This window comes from Hippopotamus amphibius, chromosome 1 (genome assembly GCF_030028045.1).
Source record: "Hippopotamus amphibius kiboko isolate mHipAmp2 chromosome 1, mHipAmp2.hap2, whole genome shotgun sequence".
Lineage (NCBI taxonomy): Eukaryota > Metazoa > Chordata > Mammalia > Artiodactyla > Hippopotamidae > Hippopotamus > Hippopotamus amphibius.
In genome coordinates, this window is record NC_080186.1 from 121,363,032 (window position 1) to 121,386,974 (window position 23,943).

General features: G+C 37.1%; 2 protein-coding genes across 2 annotated transcripts; both read right to left on the bottom strand.

Moving 5' to 3' along the window:
- Positions 1–2,530: 2,530 nt before the first annotated feature.
- LOC130835626 (olfactory receptor 6K3-like) lies at positions 2,531–3,518 on the bottom strand. Its single transcript, XM_057707243.1, is given in 2 exon segments — positions 2,531–2,651; positions 2,653–3,518. Coding segments are annotated over 2 exon segments (942 nt in total). The 5' UTR covers positions 3,474–3,518.
- A 1,751-nt stretch (positions 3,519–5,269) lies between these two features.
- On the bottom strand, positions 5,270–21,294 carry LOC130838635 (olfactory receptor 6K3-like). The gene is made up of 4 exons (XM_057712081.1): positions 21,256–21,294; positions 18,194–18,244; positions 17,270–18,136; positions 5,270–5,419 (listed from the first exon to the last, which is right to left on the bottom strand). Exons 1-4 carry the CDS (start codon positions 21,292–21,294, stop codon positions 5,270–5,272), a joined length of 1,107 nt encoding a protein of 368 aa, XP_057568064.1.
- Positions 21,295–23,943: the final 2,649 nt, after the last annotated feature.

Below are 23,943 nucleotides of genomic sequence, written 5' to 3' on the forward strand. Positions count from 1 at the left end.
CCTATCAAATTACCAATGGTATTTTTCACAGAACTAGAACAAGAAATCTTATGATTTGTATGGAAATGTAAAAGTCCCCGAATAGCCAAAGCAATCTTGAGAAGGAAAGACAGAGTTGGTAGAATTAGGCTTCCTGATTTAAAACTATACTACAAGACCATAGTGATCAAGACAGTATGGTACTGGCACAAAAATAGAAAGGAAGATCAATGGAAGAGAATAGAGAAGCCAGAGGTAAACCCAAGCACATATGGTCACCTTATCTTTGAGAAAGGAGGCAAGAATATACAATGGAAAAAAGCCTCGTTAATAAATGGTTCTGGAAAAATTGGACAGCTACATGTAAAAGAATGAAATTAGAACACTTCCTAACACCATACACAAAAATAAACTCCAAATGGATTAAAGACCTACATGTAAGGTCAGACACTATCAAACTCCTAGAGGAAAACATAGGCAGAACACTCTATGACATACAACAAAGCAAGATCCTTTTGGACCCACCTCCTAGAATCATGGAAATAAAATCAAGAATAAACAAATGGGACCTCATGAAACTTAAAAGCTTTTGCACAGTGAAAGAAACCATAAACAAGACTAGAAGACAACCCTCAGAATGGGAGATAATACTTGCCAACGAAGCAACTGACAAAGGATTAATCTCCAAAATATAGAAGCAGCTCATGCAACTTAATACCAAAAAAGTAAATAACCCAATCCACAAATGGGCAGAAGAGCTAAATAGACATTTCTCCGAAGAAGACATACAGATGGCCAACAAAAACATGAAAAGATGCTCAACTTCACTGATCATTAGAGAAACACAAGTCAAAGCCACAATGAGGTATCACCTCACACCAGTCAGAATGTCCATCATCAAAAAATCTAGAAACATCAAATGTTGGAGAGGGTGTGGAGAAAAGAGAACTCTCCTGCACTGTTGGTGGGAATGTAAGTTGGTATAGCCACTATGGAAAACAGTTTAGAGGTTCCTTAAAAAACTAAAAATAGAACTACCATATGATCCAGTCATCCCACTACTGGGCATATACCCTGAGAAAACCATAATCCAAAAAGGAACATGTACCACAATGTTCATTGCAGCACTATTTACAATAGCCAGGACATGGAAGCAACCTAAATGCCCAACAGATGAATGGATAAAGAAGATGTGGCACATATATATGATGGAATATTACTCAACCATAAAAAGGAATGAAATGGAGCTATATGTCATGAGGTGGATAGAACTACAATCTGTCATACATAGTGAAGTAAGCCAGAAAGAGAAAAACAAATACTGTAGGCTAACTCATATACATGGAATTAAAAAAAAAAAATGGTACTGATGAACCCAGTGACAGGGTACGAATAAGGATGCAGATGCAGAGAATGGACTGGAGGACACGGGTTGGGGGGGACGGGGCCCAAAGGGGAAGCTGGGATGAAGTGAGAGAGTAACATAGACATATATACACTGCCAACTGTAAAATAGATAGCTAGTGGGAAGTTGCTGTATAACAAAGGGAGATCAACTCGATGATGAGTGATGCCTTAGAGGGCCAGGACAGGGAGGGTGTGAGGGAGTTGCGGGAGGGAGGGCATGTGGGGATATATGTATAAATACAGCTGAATCACCTTGGTGTATCTCAAAAGCTGGTACAAGAGTGTAAAGCCATTATAGCTCAATAAAGAGCTTAAAAATAAAAGGTTGTGCATAAATGATGATAGAAACTTAAATTAAGCCAATTGTCCTATGTATGGCAAGGAGAGGAAAGTTTTTCAAGTTATCTCGTTAGAAAGTTAAAATGAATCATATATATTTTTTTAAAACTGCCATTCAACAGATGCAAAAAAGACCTTTGAGTATAAATGTTAAAGAAAATGAGATGCTTAGCCCTGGAAAGGTAAACAACTAAAATGTGTATCTGTGTATATCTGTGTGTGCCAAAGTGTACTACTGTAAATACTATTCTACATTGCAGTTTTCTTATGAACACATCTGGCATTATTGATAATTTAGTCTTATTAAACATATATGCTTATTATTGTAATGAAGAGTTAATTACATAACTAAAAATAAAAGTATAATTTACTTCTATAAGTACCATTTTTGCTTTTTCTTTGCTGTCATTTTCTGGACAAACCTAATCAGATTATCCATGATCCATAATGAAATAGAAAATGTTCCCAAAGTCTATTACCTGAATAAAGATATAATAACTTGAAACACATGGGCAGCTTTTGAAGCGCTATTCTAACCCTCTAAAGTGGTGAGAATTTTTTCTTTTAATTATAACTTTTCAGAAGAAAGAAAAACTTTAACCACCATAATAAAATTCTTAATGAAATACCCATCAAGTTTCATAGTGATTACACAGAGTATGAACATGTTTTCCTACATATAGGGGAAATAATCAAGATAACAGACAGAAGTCTCCATGTGACAAATAACTAGGGAGAGAGTAATGTCATGTTTCACTCTGTTAGAGAAATATTAAAACAGTGAAAGGTAATCTGTGGCTCAGAATTAACCTCCAGACATGTTCAACACTTTTTTAATACAGAAGAGTTTTCTAATCGCATTCTTCATGTCCTTGTTTCTCAGACTATAGGTGATGGAGTTAAAAAATGGAGCAAGCACAGTAAACTGCAATGGTTGTGTCCACAACTGTTGGGCGAGTGGCACTGAAACGCAAGTACATGAGGGACACACTGCCAAAAAATATCAGAAAAAATGTAAGATGGCCTGCAGAAGTAGAAAAAGCCTTTTGCTGACCCTCAGCAGAAGGAATCCTCAGGATCACAGTGATGATTCTTATATAGGACAGGGCAATGATTGAGACAGTAACGATGATGGCCACGGCATGGGTCACATCCTCAATCAGAATCATGGATGTGTCTGTGCAGGCCAGGTTCGGTACTGGGACCAAGTCACAAAAGATTTGATGGATTTGGTTGGGACCACAGAAGGGCAATGTTGAAATCATTACAATCTCAGGAAGCAGAATGAGGAAGCCAAAGAGGCAGGAGCCTGCAGAGAGCTGAGCACACAGTCGGGGAGTCACGATCATTTGATAGCAAAGAGGGTTGCAGATTGCAACATATCTGTCAATGGCCATGGTGATTAGCAAGATCCCCTCCAAATTTCCAAGTGAATGGAAGAAATACATCTGAAGGAGGCAGCCAGTAACAGAGATAGTCTTCTTTTCACTGATGAGATTGGAGAGCATCTTGGGAATGGTGACTGTGGTGTACCAAATCTCCAGAAAGGAAAAGATACTGATGAAATTATACATGGGATTGTGGGGATGGGTATCCAGCCTTACAGCAAAGAAGATCAATAGATTCCCAATGACAATAAAGGTGTAGATGAAAAGTAAAGGAAAGAAGTATAGGAGACCACCATCCTGGATCTGGGGAAAGCCAGTGAAGATAAACTCAGTCACTGCTGATAGGTTTCCTCTCTCCATATCCCCAGCAGAAATACCTGTGAATAAAGGAAAAGGCACACACCAGTTTACAAGGAGGTGAAGAATATTAAGTGTATAGCTAAATAACTATGAATGAGTGAATGAATAAGAAGGAATAACTTGAAAGTTTCATGGTTTTTCCCTAATTTCATGCTGTTATAAAAAGCGACCAATATTCTATATTTTTTCCTCACTTACTCCTACAGAGTCACAATTGCAGAAATAGATGTCTCCAAACATTTTTAACGGTAAAAGAAAAATTAGTTGAGTATTTTTAGCTTAACCTCTAATATAAACATTTGCATAGAAGTTATGCACATGTACTATAATTTAATAATTCAGAAGTGTATTATATAACAATACATTTTAAAAGTAAGAAGCATGAATAAAAATAAACAGAAGTTTTCTTATTTTTTTTTCCACCCAGTTGGACCATCTTGCACACTCCTCTTTGCAGATCTCTGTTCTAGGGCATTAGAATGTAGACCTAGAGTCTACATTAAAATCCCAATTAAGCCTATTACTACCTATGTGTCTTTTGGCAAATTACCTAACCTTTCAGTCTCAAGTACTCACTTGCAAACTAAGATTAAAAATACTACCTATTCACAGGGATACAGTAGAATTAAGTAAATGTTTATGAAGGACATAAGCAGTGCTTAACAGGCAGCTTTGTGAAAGGGTAATAAAATCCAATTCACCACACCTCTCACTCTCCTTTAACACTTTGCTTTGTACTTCCTCCCTACTATTCCACTGAAGCTCTTCTGACCATGTGAAGTAACACCCTGTCTGCTAATTACTAATGGAAACTAGCTCATAAGGTTCTGAGAATGGTTAAATACTTTATAATGACAGTAAGAGAGAGCATAATGCAATTCACATTATATTATGAATTCAGTAGTACTGTATTACATAATATTATGAATATCTGTATACATAGTCAACAGTACATTATATTACATACTATTGTAACAGTATATTATATTACATAATATTGAATCGCTAACTGTAGCAAGCACAATCATATATTTCTCATTAAATGCTCATAATGCTTTAATGAGATAAGATCAAAAACCCCATTTTACAGATGAGAAAACTTAGGCATAGACAAAGTAAAGATTTTGCCCAGGGATTCTCAGCTGAAAAAGAGCAAACTCAGAATTTAAATCCGGGCGCTGTACCTCTAGTGACATACGCTGACCTACAGATGCTTGGCTGCCTCTACCAATATGTGTAAATATATTTTAAATGCTCAGATTATGTCAGAAATGTAACAAATGCCCCAAAATATTGGACACTATTGCACAGGATTTCTGTATTATATTTATTATGTTTCCTAGTAATCATCAACTCAGTTGTTTTAACTTCTCTAGACTGAGTTCCTCCTTTAGGGCACTAAATAGGTATTTTTTTTTTAATCTTTCACAGCAACTAGGACAGGGTTGGCAAGTAAAATATGGGTTCGTGTCAATTAAATTAACTTGGAACCAGGCCACCAGGTGCAATTATAATTGAACTCACAAGACAGCCATGGATAATCGAGCAAAGAAAACTGAGGACTGTTTGGAAAGTATGACAATTCAGCTTTGATGAGAGTCCTAATCAAGTCTGGACAAAATGACCTTTCAATGTATGGCACCATAAATAGAGTATCTTGTTTCATACACATCTCTGCCTAGTACCTCAACACATAGAGTTTCCTCCACAACTTTCCATTGCCTCTCACCAACATTCAAAGCCTCTAAATTTTTTCATAATGCAGTCTTCATGGTATAAGATTATTCTTATGCATGTTAAGTGAACACCTTCTCTTCAAGCCTTAGTCTCCTGCGCTTACCTCTACCAAAGACCACAGGAACTCTTCTGTTCATCCGGGTCTCTGCATCCTTGATATCCTTCAAGCCCCGCAAAAAGGCAGACTTAAAATTACCTTCACAGGTACCCTAGAGAATAAGAGAAAAAGGAAGTGGGCTCCATAGGGGGCTTCTCCCCTGCACAGCAGGGGAGAGCATCACTTTCCCTCATGGGGCTAATTACCAGAAAGCTCCCCACTGTGCTTTCCTTTTATTAGACTTCCCGGTCAGAGTTGTCAATGTTTATTTTCCTGATTGCACTCATCCTCCTCACCATTATAAGCTACTTTCTCCAGCACTATAGTCATTGCCTTAGCTATGCTATAGGGCACCTTGTAAAGAACAGTTTTGTCATGGTCCTTTTCTTCTTACATGAACACAGAGGTATAGAAAGTTTTGAATGAAATATACTAACACTAGAAAAACATGCTGAAAAATACATAATAGAAGATAAGACTATTTTATAAAAAACATGTCTTTGGGATTTTGTGCCAATACCAAAGTGAAGAAACAATATCATTCTTTCTCATGTTACAAATGCATGTGAAACTACCCTAAAGAATTCCCATCTGTCCTGCTGACCTCTCTATTAACAATCAATATTACCCTTTTCACAGTATTATACCATACTCAATCTACCGCTCTGTTGAAAACCCAAACATATTTTTTTTCCAAACCCAGTTGATTTTCTCACGTAATTTTCTTGAAAGATTACATGATATCAGGCTTCCCTGGTGGAGCAGTGGTTAAGAATCCACCTGCCAAGGCAGGGGACACAGGTTCAAGCCCTGGTCTGGGAAGATCCCACATGCCGCGGAGCAACTAAGCCTGTGTACCACAACAACTGAGCCCACGTGCCACAACTATTGAAGCCTGCACATCTAGAGCCTATGCTCCATAATGAGAAGCCACCGCAATGAGAAGCCAATGTGCCATAACTAAGAGTAGCCCCTACTCACCACAACTAGAGAAAGCCTGCGCAGAGCAACAAAGACCCAATGCAGCCAAAATAAGTAAAATAAAAGTAAAATAAAATAAAATAAGATTACATAATATCAGATTTTGAAAATATGTTTCAGATTTTGAGATAAGAAGACATTCTTTCTGAGTTTTGTCTAATAATTATTTGTATGACTTGGGTACTTATTTGCCTTTAATTTTGTATACATTTTTTTCTTAAAATTCAAAAATTTCAATGGGCAAAATTATACTTTTAATAATTTAGCATAGCATGAAAGTCTCTCTATTTTTAACAGCTTTATTGGGATATAATTTGTATACAAAGAACCACATATATTTTATGTGTACAACCTGATGAGTTTGAATAAATTGCAAACACTTGTCATACCATCACAATAAAGGTAATACATATCCAATAACTTTTACAGTTTCCTTGTACCCCCTTAGCTCATGGTTTATTTGCTTTTCTTTTCTGTGTGTGGGTTAAGTGTTAAGAATACTTAATATGAGATCAACATTCAACAAACTTTGAAGTACACAATGTTACATTCTTAACTGTAGACACTGTGTTATACAGCAGATCTCTAGAACTTATTCATCTATCATGACTGAAACTTTATATTCATTGAACAACTCCCCAATTTCCTCACCACTCAACTCCTGGCAACCATAATTGTATTCTCTGCACCTATGAGTTTGACTATTTTAGATACCTCATATAAGTGGAATCATATAGTGTTTGTCTTTCTGTGACTAGCTTGTTTCATTTAGCATAATGTCTTTCAGATTTATTCATTTATTAAAAGTGGCAGAATTTCCTTTTTTTAAAAGGCTGAATAACACTCCATTGTGTGAGTATACCACATTTTTTTATCAATTTATCTCACAATGGATTCATGGGTTTCCATGTTTCCATTTGTTGGCTACTGTGAATAGTGCTGCAATGAACATAGGAGTGCAGATATTTCTTTGAGATCCTGACTTCAATTCTTTCAGATATATGCCCTGAAGTGGGAATCCTGGGTCATATGGTACTTCTATTGTTAATTTTTTGAGGAATCTCCATACTGTTTTCCATAACTGCTGCATCATTTTACATTCCCACCATACAAGGGTTCCAATTTCTTTGCAATCTCACCAGCATTTGCTATCTTTTGTTTTTTGGTTAATGGTGTGAGGAGATATTTCACTGCAGTTTTGATTTGCATCTTCCTGATGATTAATAATGTTTTAATGTTGAACATCTTTTTACATACCTGTTGGCTAAGTGTATGTCTTATTGGAAGAAATGTCTGTTCAAGTCCTTTGCCCATTTTTCAATTGAGTTATTTGAGGTTTTCTGTTTGTTTTTGTTTTGGCTTTTGGCTATTGAGTTGTAGGAGTTCCTTGTATATTTTGGAAATTATCCACTTATATGGTTTGCAAATATTTCTCCCATTCTGTAGGTTGCATTTTTATTCTGTTGGTTGTTTCCTTTGCTGTGCAGCAGTTTTTAGTTTGTCTATTTTTTTTCCACTTGCCTATTTTTGCTTTTGTTGCCTGTGCTTTTGGTGTCACATGCAAGAAGTCATTGCCAAAACCAACATCAAGAAGATTTTCCTCTGCTTTCTTCTAGGAATTTTATAGTTTCAGGTTTTACGTGAAACAGTCTCTTCTGATCTGATGACTCAAGTATTCTTTAGGTCAGGAATAATTTCCTTTAATTTCAATTATTAGTTTTCTTCTGCTTTCTTTCTTTCTGGAATTTCTGTAACCTTGTTTCCATATGGTTTATAGAATGAGTGAATATAGTCCCTATATATTTCTTTCCTTGCATTTAGTCTTTGGTTTTCATGTGACTCCTTTTTTCTGGGATATTTGCTCCAGATTTTCTTCTAAGTCATTATTTTCATCTTGTGCAGTATTCAATCTATACTTCAATATTTCCACTATATTTTATTTTTGAATTTTTATTTGCCAGTATTTTTCACTAATAGATACTATCTTCACAAATCTCACTGAACATTTAAATAAAAATATTTTAATTATTTTTTTTACATTATTCTGTTTCATGAAAGAGCATTTGCTTCCAATCCTCAAATCTCTCTGTCTCTATCTGTCTCTCTAGTAATCCTTCAAGTAATCACTAGGCTATGCATTAAACACAGTCAATTGTCTTAAAGCACACAGTGTAGGGGAAGACTAAAGTGATTTTTTAAAAAAAGACAATCTGTGTATGTGTATATTTGTGTGTGTTTGTATGTGTGACTACATATAGGGATACAAAATCTAACTAGAGAAGAATGTGTCAATGATCTAATTGCTTATAGCAAATGTGGAAGCATCTGCCATGAAGTCTAATATCAGCTATAATGAAGTTGTACTTTTCTGGTTTTGTTTTAGCAGCCCAAGATTACCTAGGTATTTCATCACTTCTCTGGCTTATGTATTCCAGATTTACTTTTCATGCACTTCTCTGAACACAGCTCAAGGGACAGCTCCACTGTGATTCTATTTGATTCTATTTCCTCTAACCAGAGTTCCCAAATGGACCCTGGTTTCTCAGCATCTGATTTTCCAAGTTTTGATTATTTTTTTCCATATCTTATATGTAGAATTACATCCACTTAATCCTTAGCTTCTTTTATCCTATTTCCATGTTCAATATCTTGCAGATAAATATGGTCTTCTGTTGGATCTCACATTCACTCATAGTGGGAAAAGCATTCAAGTCTGGGGATCAATTGAAGCCACTCTTTGTCTTCCAGTGCTTATAATATTTTGGTTTTATTTTATCTTGTTTTTTGTATGTTCTGATTTGCTGCTAGTTTTTAAGTACACATCTTTGATCATTTCTGGACTACCCAATAGACAAACTCAGCTGGTTGTTTAGCTATTTTACATCAAATGCATTAATTATTTTTTTCTTGAAAGGAATGTGATATGTGGTATTTCAAGGTATAAAGACAGCTATCATGAATGTTCTTGGGAAATGTCTAGAATATATTTCAAAAGGAACAAAAATGAAAGCAAGGGAAGTAGCTCAAAAAGGTCTATATCTTTATCTACCTATATTTATCATCTATCTATCCATCATCTATCCATCTGTCTATCACTTCAGAGTATGTTTGGAACTACTTTAAACCAAATAGTTTAATTCAACAAAACTGGATGAATTTAACCAAAACAGTCGAAGTTAAACAAAGGTTGAATTCCACTTGGCCCCAGAAAAATAGTAGTAACAAAACACTATGAATAATAATTATAGATAAATATTCCTAAGTATGAGATTTTATTTTCAATACATCACTCTTTACTATAGCATTCTTTAAAACATCCATAATAAATGAAAGTAATTAGTGGCAAATAATATTAACAGCTAACACATTTTTGCACTTGCTCTATGTTATGCAACATTCTACATACTTGCATAGAGTAACTCACTTAATATTTATAATAACTATATGAAGTTCTACTTTTAATATATATTACTTTTACATCCATTTCCTACATGATGAAACTAAGATGCAGAGAGATTAATAATTTGTTCAAGGTCACAAAGCTGGTATGTGGTACCAGTCAGATATGAAACTCACACTCTTCTATAGATCTTTTGCTTTTAACCACTATATTTTATAATTTGCAGTTGTTACTCATGCTTATATAATAATAATAATAATAATTTGAAACATTAACAAAAAAATTGATGTCCATGAATAACAAAATAAATACTCAAGAAAATAAATAATAAAATTAATACTCAAATATATTTTAATGACTTAAACATCATATTTCCTTTCCATTATTTATATATCTGTGCAAGTATAAACAGGTAGTTATTGATATCTTAATTGAATACCTATGAGTGGAATAAACATGTATGTGAGAAGAATAACTGGGATAAATAAACAGAAAATATCAGTGTGCCAATAAACAAGTTACATGTTAGTTTTATGATCTTGCATGTTACAGTGACATTCAACGTGAAAGATACTTATGATCTAACATTAACTTGAAGATGCATAAAACACCTTCTGCAGGCAGAGAAGCTTCTTTTTTTTTTATTATTATTTTTTGGGGGATACACCAGGTTCAAGCATCTGTTTTTATACACATATCCCCATATTCCCTCCCTTCCTTGACTCCCTCCCCATCGAGTCCCCCCTACCCTCCCTGTCCCAGTCCTCTAAGGCATCTTCCATCCTCGAGTTGGACTCCCTTTGTTATACAACAACTTCCCACTGACTATTTTACACTTGGTAGTATATATATGTCTGTGCTACTCTCTCACTTCGTCTCAGTTTCCCCTTCACCCCACGCCCCCTCCCATACCTCGAGTTCTCCAGTCCATTCTCTGTATCTGCATCTTTGTCCTTGTCACTGAGTTCATCAGTACCATTTTTAGATTCCGTATATATGAGTTAGCACACAATATTTGTCCTTCTCTTTCTGACTTACTTCACTCTGTATGACAGATTGTAGTTCTATCCACCTCATTACATATAGCTCCATCTCATCCCTTTTTATAGCTGAGTAATATTCCATTGTATATATATGCCACATCTTCTGTATCCATTCATTTGTTGATGGGCATTTCGGTTGCTTCCATGTCCTGGCTATTGTAAATAGTGCTGCAATAAACATTATGATACAAGTTTCTTTGGGGATTATGGTTTTCTTTGGGTATATGCCCAGGAGTGGGATTACTGGATCATATGGTAGTTCTATTTGTAGTTTTTTAAGGAACCTCCAAATTGTTTTCCATAGTGGCTGTACCAACATACATTCCCACCAACAGTGCAAGAGATTTCCCTTTTCTCCACACCCTCTCCAACATTTGTGGTTTCCAGATTTTGTGATGATGGCCATTCTGACGGGTGTGAGGTGATATCTCATTGTGGCTTTGACTTGCATTTCTCTGATGATTAGTGATGTTGAGCATCTTTTCACGTGTGTGTTGGCCATCTGTATGTCTTCTTTGGAGAAATGTCTATTTAGGTCTTCCGCCCATTTGTGGATTGGGTTATTTGCTTTTTTGGTGTTAAGCTGCATGAGCTGCTTGTATATTTTGGAGGTTAATCCTTTGTCCGTTGTTTCATAGGCAATTATTTTTTCCCATTCTGAGGGTTGCCTTTTAGTCTTGTTTATGGTTTCTTTCACTGTGCAAAAGCTTTTAAGTTTCATGAGGTCCCATTTGTTTATTCTTGATTTTATTTCCATGATTCTAGGAGGTGGGTCCAAAAGGATCTTGCTTTGATGGATGTCATAGAGTGTTCTACCTATGTTTTCCTCTAGGAGTTTTATAGTGTCTGGCCTTACATGTAGGTCTTTAATCCATTTGGAGTTTATTTTTGTGTATGGTGTTAGGAAGTGTTCTAATTTCATTCTTTTACATGTAGCTGTCCAATTTTCCCAGCACCACTTATTGAAGAGGCTGTCTTTTTTCCATTGTATATTCGTGCCTCCTTTCTGAACGATAAGGTGCCCATATGTGTTTGGGCTTACTTCTGAGTTCTCTATTCTGTTCCATTGATCTTCCTTTCTGTTTTTGTGCCAGTACCATACTGTCTTGATCACTATGGCCTTGTAGTATAGTTTGAAGTCAGGAAGCCTGATTCCACCAACTCCATTTTTCCTTCTCAAGATTGCTTTGGCTATTCAGGGTCTTTTGCATTTCCATACAAATTGTAAGATTTCTTGCTCTAGTTCTATGAAAAATGCCATTGGTAATTTGATCGGGATTACATTGAATCTGTAAATTGCTTTGGGTAGTACAGTCATTTTCACGATGTTGATTCTTCCAATCCAGGAACATGGTATTTCCCTCCATCTGTTTGTGTCATCTTTGATTTCTTTCATCAATGTCTTAAAGTTTTCTGCATACAGATCTTTTGCCTCCTTAGGCAGGTTTATTCCTAGGTATTTTCTTCTTTTGGTTGCAATGGTGAATGGGAGAGTTTCCTTAATTTCTCTTTCTGCTCTTCCGTTGTTAGTGTATAGGAATGCAAGAGATTTCTGGGCATTACTTTTGTATCCTGCTACTTTACTAAACTCATCAATGAGTGCTAGCAGTTTTCTGGTAGAGTCTTTAGGGTTTTCTATATATAATATCATGTCATCTGCAAAGAGTGACAATTTTCCTTCTTCTTTTCCAATTTGGATTCCTTTAATTTCTTTTTCTTCTCTGATTGCTGTGGCTAACACTTCCAAAACTATGTTGAATAATAGTGGTGAGAGTGGACACCCTTGTCTTGTTCCTGTTCTTAGAGGGAATTCTTTCAGTTTTTCCCCATTGAGAACGATGTTGGCTTTTGGTTTTTCATATATGGCTTTTATTATGTTGAGGTAATTTCCTTCTATGCCCATTTTCTGGAGAGCTTTTATCATAAATGGATGTTGAACTTTGTCAAAAGCTTTTTCTGCATCTATTGAGATGATCATATGGTTTTTATCCTTCAATTTGTTGATATGATGTATCACGTTGATTGATTTGTGTATATTGAAGAATCCTTGCATCCCAGGGATAAACCCCACTTGATCATGGTGTATGATTTTTTTAATGTGCTGTTGCAGTCTGTTAGCTAGTATTTTGTTGAGGATTTTTGCATCTATGTTCATCAGTGATATTGGTCTGTAGTTTTCTTTTTTTGTGACATCTTTGCCTGGTTTTCGTATCAGAGTGATGGTAGCCTCGTAGAATGAGTTTGGGAGTGCTCCGCCTTCTGCCATATTTTGGAAGAGTTTGAGAAGGATAGGTGTTAGCTCTTCTCGAAATGTTTGATAGAATTCGCCTGTGAACCCATATGGTCCTGGGCTTTTGTGTGTTGGGAGATTTTTAATCACTGCCTCAATTTCTGTACTTGTGATTGGTCTGTTCATAGTTTCTATTTCTTCCTGGTTCAGTCTTGGAAGATTGTATTTTTCTAAGAATTTATCCATTTCTTCCAGGTTATCCAATTTATTGGCATATAGTTGCTTGTAGTAGTCTCTCATGATGTTTTGTATTTCTGAGGTGTCCGTTGTGACTTCTTATTCATTTCTAATTCTGTTGATTTGCATCTTCTCCCTTTTTTTCTTGATGAGTCTGGCTAATGGTTTACCAATTTTGTTAATCTTCTCAAAGAACCAGCTTTTAGTTTTATTTATTTTTCTTATGGTTTCTTTCCTTTCTTTTTCATTTATTTCTGCTCTGATCTTTATGATTTCTTTCCTTCTGCTCACTTTGGGGTTTCTTTGTTCTTCTTTCTCTAGTTGTTTGAGGTGTAAGGTTAGGTTGTTTATTTGATAATTGTCTTGTTTCTTAAGGTAGGAGTGTATTGCTATAAACTTCCCTCTTAGAACTGCTTTTGCTGTGTCCCATAGGTTTTGGGTTGTTGTGTTTTCATTGTCATTTGTTTCTAGATATTTTTTGATTTCCTCTTTGATTTCTTTAGTGATTTCTTGGTTGTTTAAGAGTGAAGTGGTTAGCCTCCATGTGTTTGTATTTTTTGCAGTTTTTTTCCTGTAATTTATATCTAGTCTCATGGCGTTGTGGTCTGAGAAGATGCTTGATATGATTTCAATTTTCTTGAATTTGCTGAGGTTTGATTTGTGACCCAAGATGTGATCTATCCTGGAAAATGTTCCGTGTGCACTTGAGAAGAAAGTGTAGTGTGTCATTTTTGGATGGAATGTCCTATAAATATCAATGAAGTTGAGATGGTCTAATGTGTCATTTAAAGCTTGTGTGTCTTTATTTATTTTCTGTTTGGATGATCTGTCCATTGATGGAAGTGGGGTGTTCAAGTCTCCCACTATTATTGTGTTCCTGTTGATGTCCCCTTTTATAGCTGTTAGCATTTGCCTTATGTATTGAGGTGCTCCTATATTGGGGGCATAGATATTTACCATTGTCATATGTTCTTCTTGAATGGATCCCTTGATCATTATGTAGTGTCCTTCCTTGTCTCTTTTAATAGTCTTTACTTTCAAGTCTAATTTGTCTGATATGAGTATTGCTACTCCAGCTTTCTTTTGACTTCCATTTGCATGGAATATCTTTTTCCATCCCTTTACTTTCAGTATATATGTATCCCCTGGTCTGAAGTGGGTTTCTTGTAAGCAGCATATAGAAGGGTCTTGTTTTTGTATCCATTCAGCCAGTCTGTGTCTTTTGGTTGGAGCATTTAATCCATTTACATTTAAGGTGATTATTGACATGTGTGTTCCAATTACCATTTTCTTAATTGTTTTGGGTTTGTATTTGTAGGTCTTTTCCTTTTCTTGTGTTTCCTCCTTAGAGAAGTTCCTTTAGCACTTGTTGTAAGGCTGGATTGGTGGTGCTGAATTCTCTTAAGTTTTGCTTGTATGGAAAGCTTTTCATTTCTCCCTCAAATCTGAATGAGATTCTTGCTGGGTAGAGTATTCTTGACTGTAGGTTTCTCTCTTTCAGGACTTTCAGTATATCCTGCCATTGCCTTCTGGCCTGCAGAGTTTCTGTAGAAAGGTCAGCTGTTATCCTGATGGGTTTTCCCTTATATGTTGTTTGTTGCTTTTCTCTTGCTGCTTTTAATATTTTTTCTTTGTGTTTAATTGTCGTTAGTTTGATTAATATGTGTCTTGGTGTATTTCTCCTTGGGTTTATTCTGTATGGGACTCTCTGTGCTTCTTGGACTTGGTTAATTATTTCCTTTCCCATGTTGGGGAAGTTTTCCACTATAACCTCTTCAAATATTTTCTCAGACCCTTTCTTCTTTTCTTCTTCTTCTGGGATGCCTATAATTCGAATGTTGGTACGTTTAAGGTTATCACTGAGGTCTCTGAGACTGTCTTCTATTCTTTTTATTCTTTTTTCTTTTTCCTGCTCTGTGGCAGTTATTTCCCCCATTCTATCTTCCAACTCACTTATTCGTTCTGCCTCAGTCATTCTGCTGGTTATAGCATCTAGAGTATTTTTAATTTCAGTTATTTTGTTATCCATTGCTGTTTGTTTTACTGAGTTCTTATGAACTGTTTCTTGTACTTTCTCTATTTTGTTATCGAGATTTTGTATCATTTTTACTATCATTACTCTAAATTCTTTTTCAGGCAATTTTCCTATTTCCTCCTCATTTATTTGGTCTTGTGGGTTTTTTTCCTGCTCCTTTGCCTGCATGGTGTTTCTTTGTTTCCTCATGGTTGTCCAACCTTTTGGGGTTGCTTGTCCTGGCGATAGAGGTGTTTATAGAAGACTGTCCAAGCCTCAGATTAATATCCAAGTATTGGTTTAAACAAATATTAAGTCTAGGAAACACATACATGTATAAGACACAATTACTGAATCCATTAGGACATAAGGCTCTAGAAAGACCTGACAGAATCCCAGTGTGCTATCAGATATTCAAAGAGAAACCCAACAGAAATTGACAACTGAAACAGAACAAATCAGAGACAAAAGCAAAAGCAAACAAACAAACAAATAACACCCTACACATACAAACATTAATCCAGGGAGATTTTGTAAGCTAGGATCAAATATAGAAAAGAGCCAGAGTACCACCAGAGAGAATGGAGATTCTCAGAATGTAATTAGACACTGTACTAAGAACTAAGATAAAGACAAAAGCCTAATATTAAATACCAAGGCAGTGCATCATCTGGAGAATAGAGCAAGGAGTCTGAGCAGACCGATAGTGTTGCTTATAAGTAAGTTAAGATAAAATAAATTTAAAATGGCTGGAAGAAAGGGGAACAGAAGAGTGTAATATGGTTGGAAATATGCAAATAAAAAGAAAGGAATAGAAATGTATAAAAGATAGGAATGAAAGGAAAGTATGAGAGATACATTGTCCGTACTACCAAAAACTTAGCTAGATATAGAAGTATATAAAAAGGCAAAAAAAAAAAAAAAGAATAAAAACTATCATTAAAAAATTATGTTATAAAACTTGTAGATCCCTTAGGGCTAAAATCGTATTTAATACAGAAAAAAAAAAAAAAAAGAGAGAGAGAGAAAAAGAAAAAAAAAAATCCAGAACTGATCCCAGAATGGACCAGTTCAATAGGTATTGATATTACTATTTCTGTTTCCTTAGCGTCTCAGCTGTAAGTGTCCTTCTCCTTGCCTTGGGTTTTCTTGCATTATTCTGTGACCAGCAGAGGTTCCTTTATTGTTAGTCTGTAAGCGTTGGTGTTTGGGAGGGAGAGGGTACAATAGTGGCTCCTTCTCCTGGGAGTGAGTGAGCAGTGGCGCACTGTTGTTTCAATTGGGCTTGGAGGTGCCTGTGGCAGAGGGCGCTGGTGGCTCAGGCATAAACAGAAAGTCTTAGAGTTGGGCCTCTCTCGGGTTTTTTTTTGTTGTTGCTGTTGTTTTTTTTTTTTTTTTCTCTCGGCAGCCTCCTGCTGCTGGTGTTGCAAGGGGTTTTAATCTAGCCCCGCCCGATTGCCTGAGGGTGCTTGTTATCCCTGAGTGCCTTAGGTGGCCCACGGGCGTCTCTCCACTGTCTGTTGCAGAGGGTGGAAAGAGAGAGAGAGGCTACGTGCATGGCTCCTCCCCCCCGCCTGTGAGCCTGCAGCCTCCAGCCGCCATCATGGCCGGGCAGCTCTCAGAGACGGGCACTCCTCTCCGCAGACCTCCTCCCTCCTGGCCTCTCGGTCCGTCACCCTACCGGCAACAATGTTTCTCACCCTGAACCAGCTCTCCAGTTCCCACGCTCCCGCTCCCGCTCCCGGACCCTCCGTTCAGCCGTGGATTGATGTCTCGGTCCAGGAACGCTGAGCTGTGCTGCGGACCCTCCGTATGTTTCTCACTCCCTCCCGTCTGCCACAGCTCTGCCACTTCACCCTCTTTGAGCCATCGTAGATGCCTCCCTACAGGCTATGTCAGGCTCCCCGCAGTCCTATCTGGTGTCCGAGGCCGTCTGCTGGTGTTCAGCTGGTTCTCTGTGGGAATTACTGCATCCTTCCATGCATTCCCAATGCATCTGTGGAGAGGGATGCACTCCACGTCTCTCTACTTCGCCGCCATCTTTTCTCCTCTCTGGCAGGCAGATTCCAGAGAAGCTTCTTAATCGCAATCTTCATATCCTTATTTCTCAAGCTATAGATAATAGGGTTGAAAAAGGGAGTAAGAACTGAGAACATCAGTGCAATGACTGTGTCCAAAATTAGTGGGAAAGTGGCAGTGAAACGCAGGTACATAAGGGATACACTTCCATAGAACATGAGAAAGACGCCAAGATGAGATGCACAGGTAGAAAAGGCCTTCTGGCGGCCTTCAACAGAGGGGAGCCTCAGGATCACAGTGATGATTCTGATGTATGAGAGGGCAATTATCAAGACAGAGGAGATGATGGCAATAGCGTGGATCACATCCTCAGCCAGAATCATGGACGTGTCCGTACAGGCCAAGCGTAGCACAGGTTCATAGTCGCAGAAGATCTGATGGATTTGGTTGGGCCCACAGAAAGGCAGTGTGGATATCCATGCAATCTCTGGGAGCAACACAAGAAAGCCAAAGATGCAGGAGCCTGCAGAGAGCTGAGCACACAGCCGGGGCGTCATAATGGTCGGGTAGTGGAGAGGGTTACAGATGGCAACATACCTGTCAATGGCCATGGTGGTCAACAAAATCCCCTCTGAATTTCCCAGTGAATGGAAGAAATACATCTGCAAGAGGCAGCCAGTTATGGAGATGGTCCTCTTCTTACTAATGAGATTGGAGAGCATTTTGGGAATGGTTGCTGTGGTGTACCAGATCTCCAGAAATGAGAAAATGCTGATGAATGTATACATGGGATTGTGCAGATGAGTATCCATCCTGACTGCAACAAATACAATGAGATTCCCAATAACAATGAACATGTAGATGATGAACAAAGGAATAAAAAAGAGGAGGCTACCATCTTCCAACTGGGGAAATCCAGAGAAGAGAAACTCTGTCACCATAGAAGTATGGTTACTTCTCACCATGGTCTCAGCAGCCTTAATTGTTATGCGTAGAAAGACACAGCCCACTGCCTAGATGAAATGTGAAGAGTCAGATCTATTGGCTTATATACATGTCAAAGGAAGAAACACTTTAGGGAGATGATTTACCTCTAACATTCTCAGATTCATTAAGCAAATATTTATTTAATACCTACTATGTGCCAAACACAACTGTAGGTTTGTTGAGTTCAGGAGTGAAGAAAATAGTCTCTACTTTCATGAAGCTTATGTTCTAATGAGGGAGACAAATAATAAGCAAATAAGGTATTAATAATGTCATGTTTATACACTATAGTAACTAAAATAAAGTAGGGTATTAGGGGCACTACTGATGATCCCCTTTTATAAGAACTCACAAAATCATTTTCAATCACATACCAGATAAATAATGATTCTTGGCTATGGATTAGAAAATCAAAACTTGCAGTTCTTTTTCTCTTGATATAATTATTATAAAGTTATATTTTGCATTTTCTGGAACATCTCCAGTTTCCAACATTCCGCTCCTTTATCAGACCACAGAGCAGCTTTGAGTGTAGTTAGAAAAGAATAAGGCTTTCAGACACATATATTAATGTGAAGCTTTGGTAGGAAACTCCAGCAGCAGCAAAAATAAAGCTAGCAGAAATTGGCCATCACAGAAGGAAAGGACTTGTGAAAAATTGAGCAACAGAACATTTTTAAATATGAAGAAGGCCCAGTAGGTGAATTATGAGCTCTGTCTTTGGAATCTGGTTCTCGAAATCTTTTTAATCAGGTTCCTAAAGTGTCAATCCATTAGAGATATTGAAAAGAAGCCGAGATTCTTAATGAATACCTGAGTCTCCCTATTCAATTTTCTCAATTGAATTATGGATGAAGAAATTTTCTGAGAATAAGAATTTTAAGGATAGGAAATTTGAGGAAAATGGCTGAAATGCCTCAGGGGAAAAATGAGCAAACTAATACATTCAATGTTTTCTGTGATATATTCACGACCTACCTGAGGTTGGAGATCATGCTTTTATTTTTCCCTTCAGCAGCAGTCAGAAATCTAGTTGTAGTGTCTAAAACATTAAATGGTGGCATTGACTAAAGGCACTTGATAGAAAAAGGTAGACTTTTGTCCCAGAGAGAAAAAAAACCAAAGATAATGGCATAGGGGCTTAGCTTTATGGACTTGGGGGGTTAAGATGGATGGATAAGAATGTAAAGACAATAAGGCATTGGTAATTGTGTAAAAATAAATAGAGGCATAGAGACTGAATATTTCAATGAGATTCAGTGTACTTGTAACAGAAATAATCTAATTAATGAGCTAAAAGGAAAAGACCATATTCTTAAACATGTTAGAGTTTAAAATATTTAAGATGAAATACTTATTATACATACAAAGTCCTAGACATAGGATAAAATAGATGATATAAATTTGAGGTCATTTAGTAAAAGTTTATGAGAAAAGTTGTTAGATGAGTCATTCCTGTGGACTTTAACTTCTTCAGATGACCCAACGAGGAGTGAAGGTATCAAACTATATGCCAAAGAAACAATCTTTAGTTAGCAGCCATGTAAGGAAAGAGAGAATACCAATAAAACATTTTCCCTGGAACTTTCCTCAGCCTAGAGGCACATGGGAAGTGGAAGAATAGGCAACTTTCATTTGAAAAAGGTATTGTTTTAAGAAAAGAGATTGATTTCAGTTAAGCAAGGAGGTTAATACACATTATAGACACAGAGAAGGTTATTTGCCAAGGGGAAAAGAGCTGTTGGAGATTCACAGGAAAGAATGGACAGGAATGATATTAGTTGGGATTAGTAAGAACAGAGCTATATCAGTATAAGACTCCTGGGCCAATGACAAAAGGCTATTATATTAGATAATGGCCAAATATGTTAGGATTGAAAAAGATGTCCAAATATGATCTGGAACCCTGGTTTAAAGATATTTCTATATTGGTTCAGACGGTAACTTTCCAGGCTAGAGGGTGTTTTTCATTGGTAGCTTAACTGACAAGTCTTTGCTCAAACTTTCAAGTACAACATTTAGGAGAAAGAATTTTGTGCCTAAGAAAATCTCAGCTCCAGGTAAATGAAATGTTGTAGTGCCCTACATCTTCAGAGAAATTAACAGCAGTAACTTTGACTCATCACTCTTGCAAACTCCAACACCAAGTACAAAAGGAGAGTCACACAAGCCTGTGGAAGTCCATTGAAATAGACTTGCCCTTCTTGTTCTTCTGGACCCTGCAAAGCTTAGAAGAGATGAATGAAGAGGCTTGGAGAAATCCAGGAAAGAAGGTAAGAAACAGGGTTGAATTCAAATTTGCAGAAATATTAGACCAGCCCAACATCCAAAGGAAAAAATTCAGAAAGGAAAGAATTATGGTTGATACTTGACAGAAAGATATTTCAATTATATAATACTTTTGAATAAAGGAAGTGGATTTATGAGTTTAATGCATAGCAACAAAATAATAAGAGAGTAGAAGATCCCTCCTACTCTACCCTCCACCTCAAAAATATATACACACTGAGGAATCGGGCTCCTGGTGATTTTTCAAACCTGACCATAGGCAGTAACAGAGGCTTTCCCAGGAAGGCCTCACAGGGCACAGCTGTCCTCTCCACTCCAAATTTGGTGCACAGACAGTGCTTTGCACTCTCTGAAGGGAGTTGCAGTCAAAGACCCAGTCTCCCCTGGCTAATCATGTTTTTTGTATGTTTACATTCACCCCAGTATCTTCATTCCTAGGTCTCTTAAGCTGAAGCCTAGGGTCAAGGGTTTCCTCAGGCACATCTGCTGAGGCCTCCTTATGGCAAGAGAAGGAAAAACCTTGAAGACACTTTCCCCCACTCTGACCTAGTTCACTCTGTGTCTTCCCCTCTATTTCAGGATCCATAAAATGTTAGAGCCTTTTGTTCAGAGCTCCTTCAGGACTGAAATGACCTCCATGTCTGCACTGATACACATGACCCCTGATTGGTACTCAGTTTCATGGAGGATATGAGATGGGGGTGGGGTGGGGGAGTTAGCACTTTCTGTAATCACACTATCACAGTACACGATTCAAAGCTTCACTGTTACTTTCACTTGTTTCCATTGTTGCTTTAATCCACTCTTCTGATACCTGATAGATAACGTCTCTTAGCTCAGCTGAGCCCTGACACATACACATGAAGAGATTAAGGGAAGGGGCAAAGAAGATTTATATTATCTCCATTTACAAATCAGTGAAGAGATGACTGTTACTAATTCCTTAGAACTGAGACATTTTTTTTTTACCTCTAAAGCAGTCACAGCTATTGTCTTCTGTTTCTAGCATCTCTATTTATTTCCCCTAAGTGACTGGTGTTAATAGAATCTAGGTGCTTATATTTTAGCAAAACCAATATTGTACTTTTAGAACTTAATATGAAATGTATCTTGGAGACTGGGAGAAAGAGAAATGAGCTGACCCAATCCCGCTAGAGAAAGGAAGATGGGCATAAAAAAATTGATCTGGAGTTAAAGGCTTAAATTTGAGTCAATATTCTGGGATATGATTCTCAGTAATAGACTACTGATATACTTAACCTCTCTTTATTCATGTTTTCATTTGGTTTATATTCAGTTCACTGGGAACAGAAACCGATGTGTAAAACGATGTCCTCCAGGATCAGAGTTACTTTAGAAAAACTCCAAAGGTGTGAAAGCAGAGGAATAATATCATTATTAGGGGAAAGTCTCAAATATTCAACCCGTCATGCCCCAGATAAAACATAACATCATCACTGATTTTTAATCTTATATCTCTTCTCCTCTGAACCTAATTCCCTTCAGCCATTCATGCAATGTCAAATATGTCCCCAAATATTGGGATTTAAGTCAACAGAAGGAGCACTAGCTAAGTGTTCCCTTTCCTTCTACCCAGCAGGAAATTTACTTTCTCATCAATACTGGACAAAGCTGCATCTTGGACCCGTGTGCATTCTCCTCTTACCTCTGGTAGAGACAATGAGGTCCCTTCCCTTTCCTGCGTTAAAGCAGTTCAAATCCCTTAAGTACATCAGGAAAGACTGTTATACCTGTTTCTAAAACCTTCTTGGGGAGATTTCTCTACTGGAAGATTTTCCCTGATGACTAGAGAAAAACAGCTATTCTATTTCCCCATGGGTTAATTAGTAGAAACTTTCTCCTCTGGTTTTTTCTCATTAGTTCTCCCTTGTGTTAAGAACTCCAAGAGTCTTCCTTAAGTATGGCCTCTTTTGATAGACTTGCTCAGAATCAACACACATGAATACACATTATTATGAATAATTGTTTTTAACAGGATTAGTGTTTTTTTTTTTTTTAACTTCCCTACCCTCAGAAAGGATAGTGGCATTTTTCAAGGCCTGTCGAATTTCTCTGAGGAAGATACAATATCTATTGCAATAACATTGTTTACTGTAACACACTATGCCATGATAAATTTGCTTACTTTGCTAAAGATACTCCTTTATCACAAGCTCTAAATATAGACCACTATCCCTCATTTTGAGCCCATACATACAAGATTAGTTCCAGTGGTTCCAAGAAAAGATTTTAGCATAATGCGGGGATACCAATCATCTCTATATGGCAAAGAAAATGGCACAATCTTAACTCTTCCCTGTATCCATGCCCTTTCAAGATGATTTGGCAGCTCTTTCTACCAAGAAGTGAAAGAGCTTTCCCTTCTTTCCCTCCTCTAAGTGCCCCTTGTGAACTGATTTGGCTATAGAATGCAACGGAAAACATCGTGTGTTCAGTTCTGGGCTGAGTCTCAAGAAGCCCGTTTACTCAGGCTCTATATAGACACTCCAACCAGCCTTTAAGTGAACGATAGGAACTAGCCTGCTGCAAGAGGAAAGACATAGGAGAGAGTACAACCATTTTAGCTAACACTGTCCTAGTTCCACCAGCTCTAGGCAAACAGTCGCTGACCCTCAATGCATGCGTGAACCAGGACTAGAAGAACCATCTATTTGATTCCAGCCAAAATTAAACCATAAATTATGAGATAAAGAGAGAGTTTCTATTTTAAGCTCTAATTCGGGGAGACAGTTTGCTTTATAGCAGAGAAGTATTACTATGTTCCCTTAAATCATCTTTTCCACCTCCTTATTTGTTCCACTCCAATTTGTATTCATACAACAAAAGAGATGCTGTTCTAAGAATCTAATGTCTTACTTCAATCTCTTCAGTGTCTTCACTGAATTCCAGTATCTCATAACATGGCCTACCTGTTTGCATATTTTGCTTCTAATCTTCATCTCATGACTCTTACTGTATTCTGTCTACACATACGCATTTGGTTCCTACAATGGTTTTCCTAGAAACCCAGATATTTCTAATCTCAGAACATTTGCACAATTGTTTTATCTTATATATTTTCCTGGCTGATTCTTTCTCAGTCTTCAAGTGTCCGCTTAAATGCTACTTTATCCAAAAAAGGGTTCTCTGCCCCTACTTCTAAATAGACATCCAGGCTTATTAGTTCTTCTGATGCATACTGCTCAATTGCTCTAGAAAGGATTATACCATTTTGGCATCCTGTCAGTACTGTCAGAGAGTGTATACTTATTTTCTTCATTACATTCAACTTATCATTTTTAAAAGTAAAACTTGTTTTTTAATAAAATGCAATAGTTTATTATAAATAAATTATAAAATTATAGATAAATACAAAGTTAAAAATAGAAACTTTGTATGATAGCCTCTAGGTCCATCCACATCTCTACAAATGACC

Excerpts from the sequence above, each read along its gene's own strand:
- LOC130838635 (XM_057712081.1), bottom strand. The coding sequence starts at position 21,294 with ATGGAAACAAGTGAAAGTAACAGTGAAGCTTTGAATCGT. Across the intron at positions 18,137-18,193 it reads TTAAGGCTGCTGAGACCATG|TTGGAAGATGGTAGCCTCCT; the intron begins GTGAGAAGTAAC and ends GGATTTCCCCAG. Across the intron at positions 5,420-17,269 it reads AGCTTCTCTGGAATCTGCCT|GGTACCTGTGAAGGTAATTT; the intron begins GCCAGAGAGGAG and ends CTTATTCTCTAG.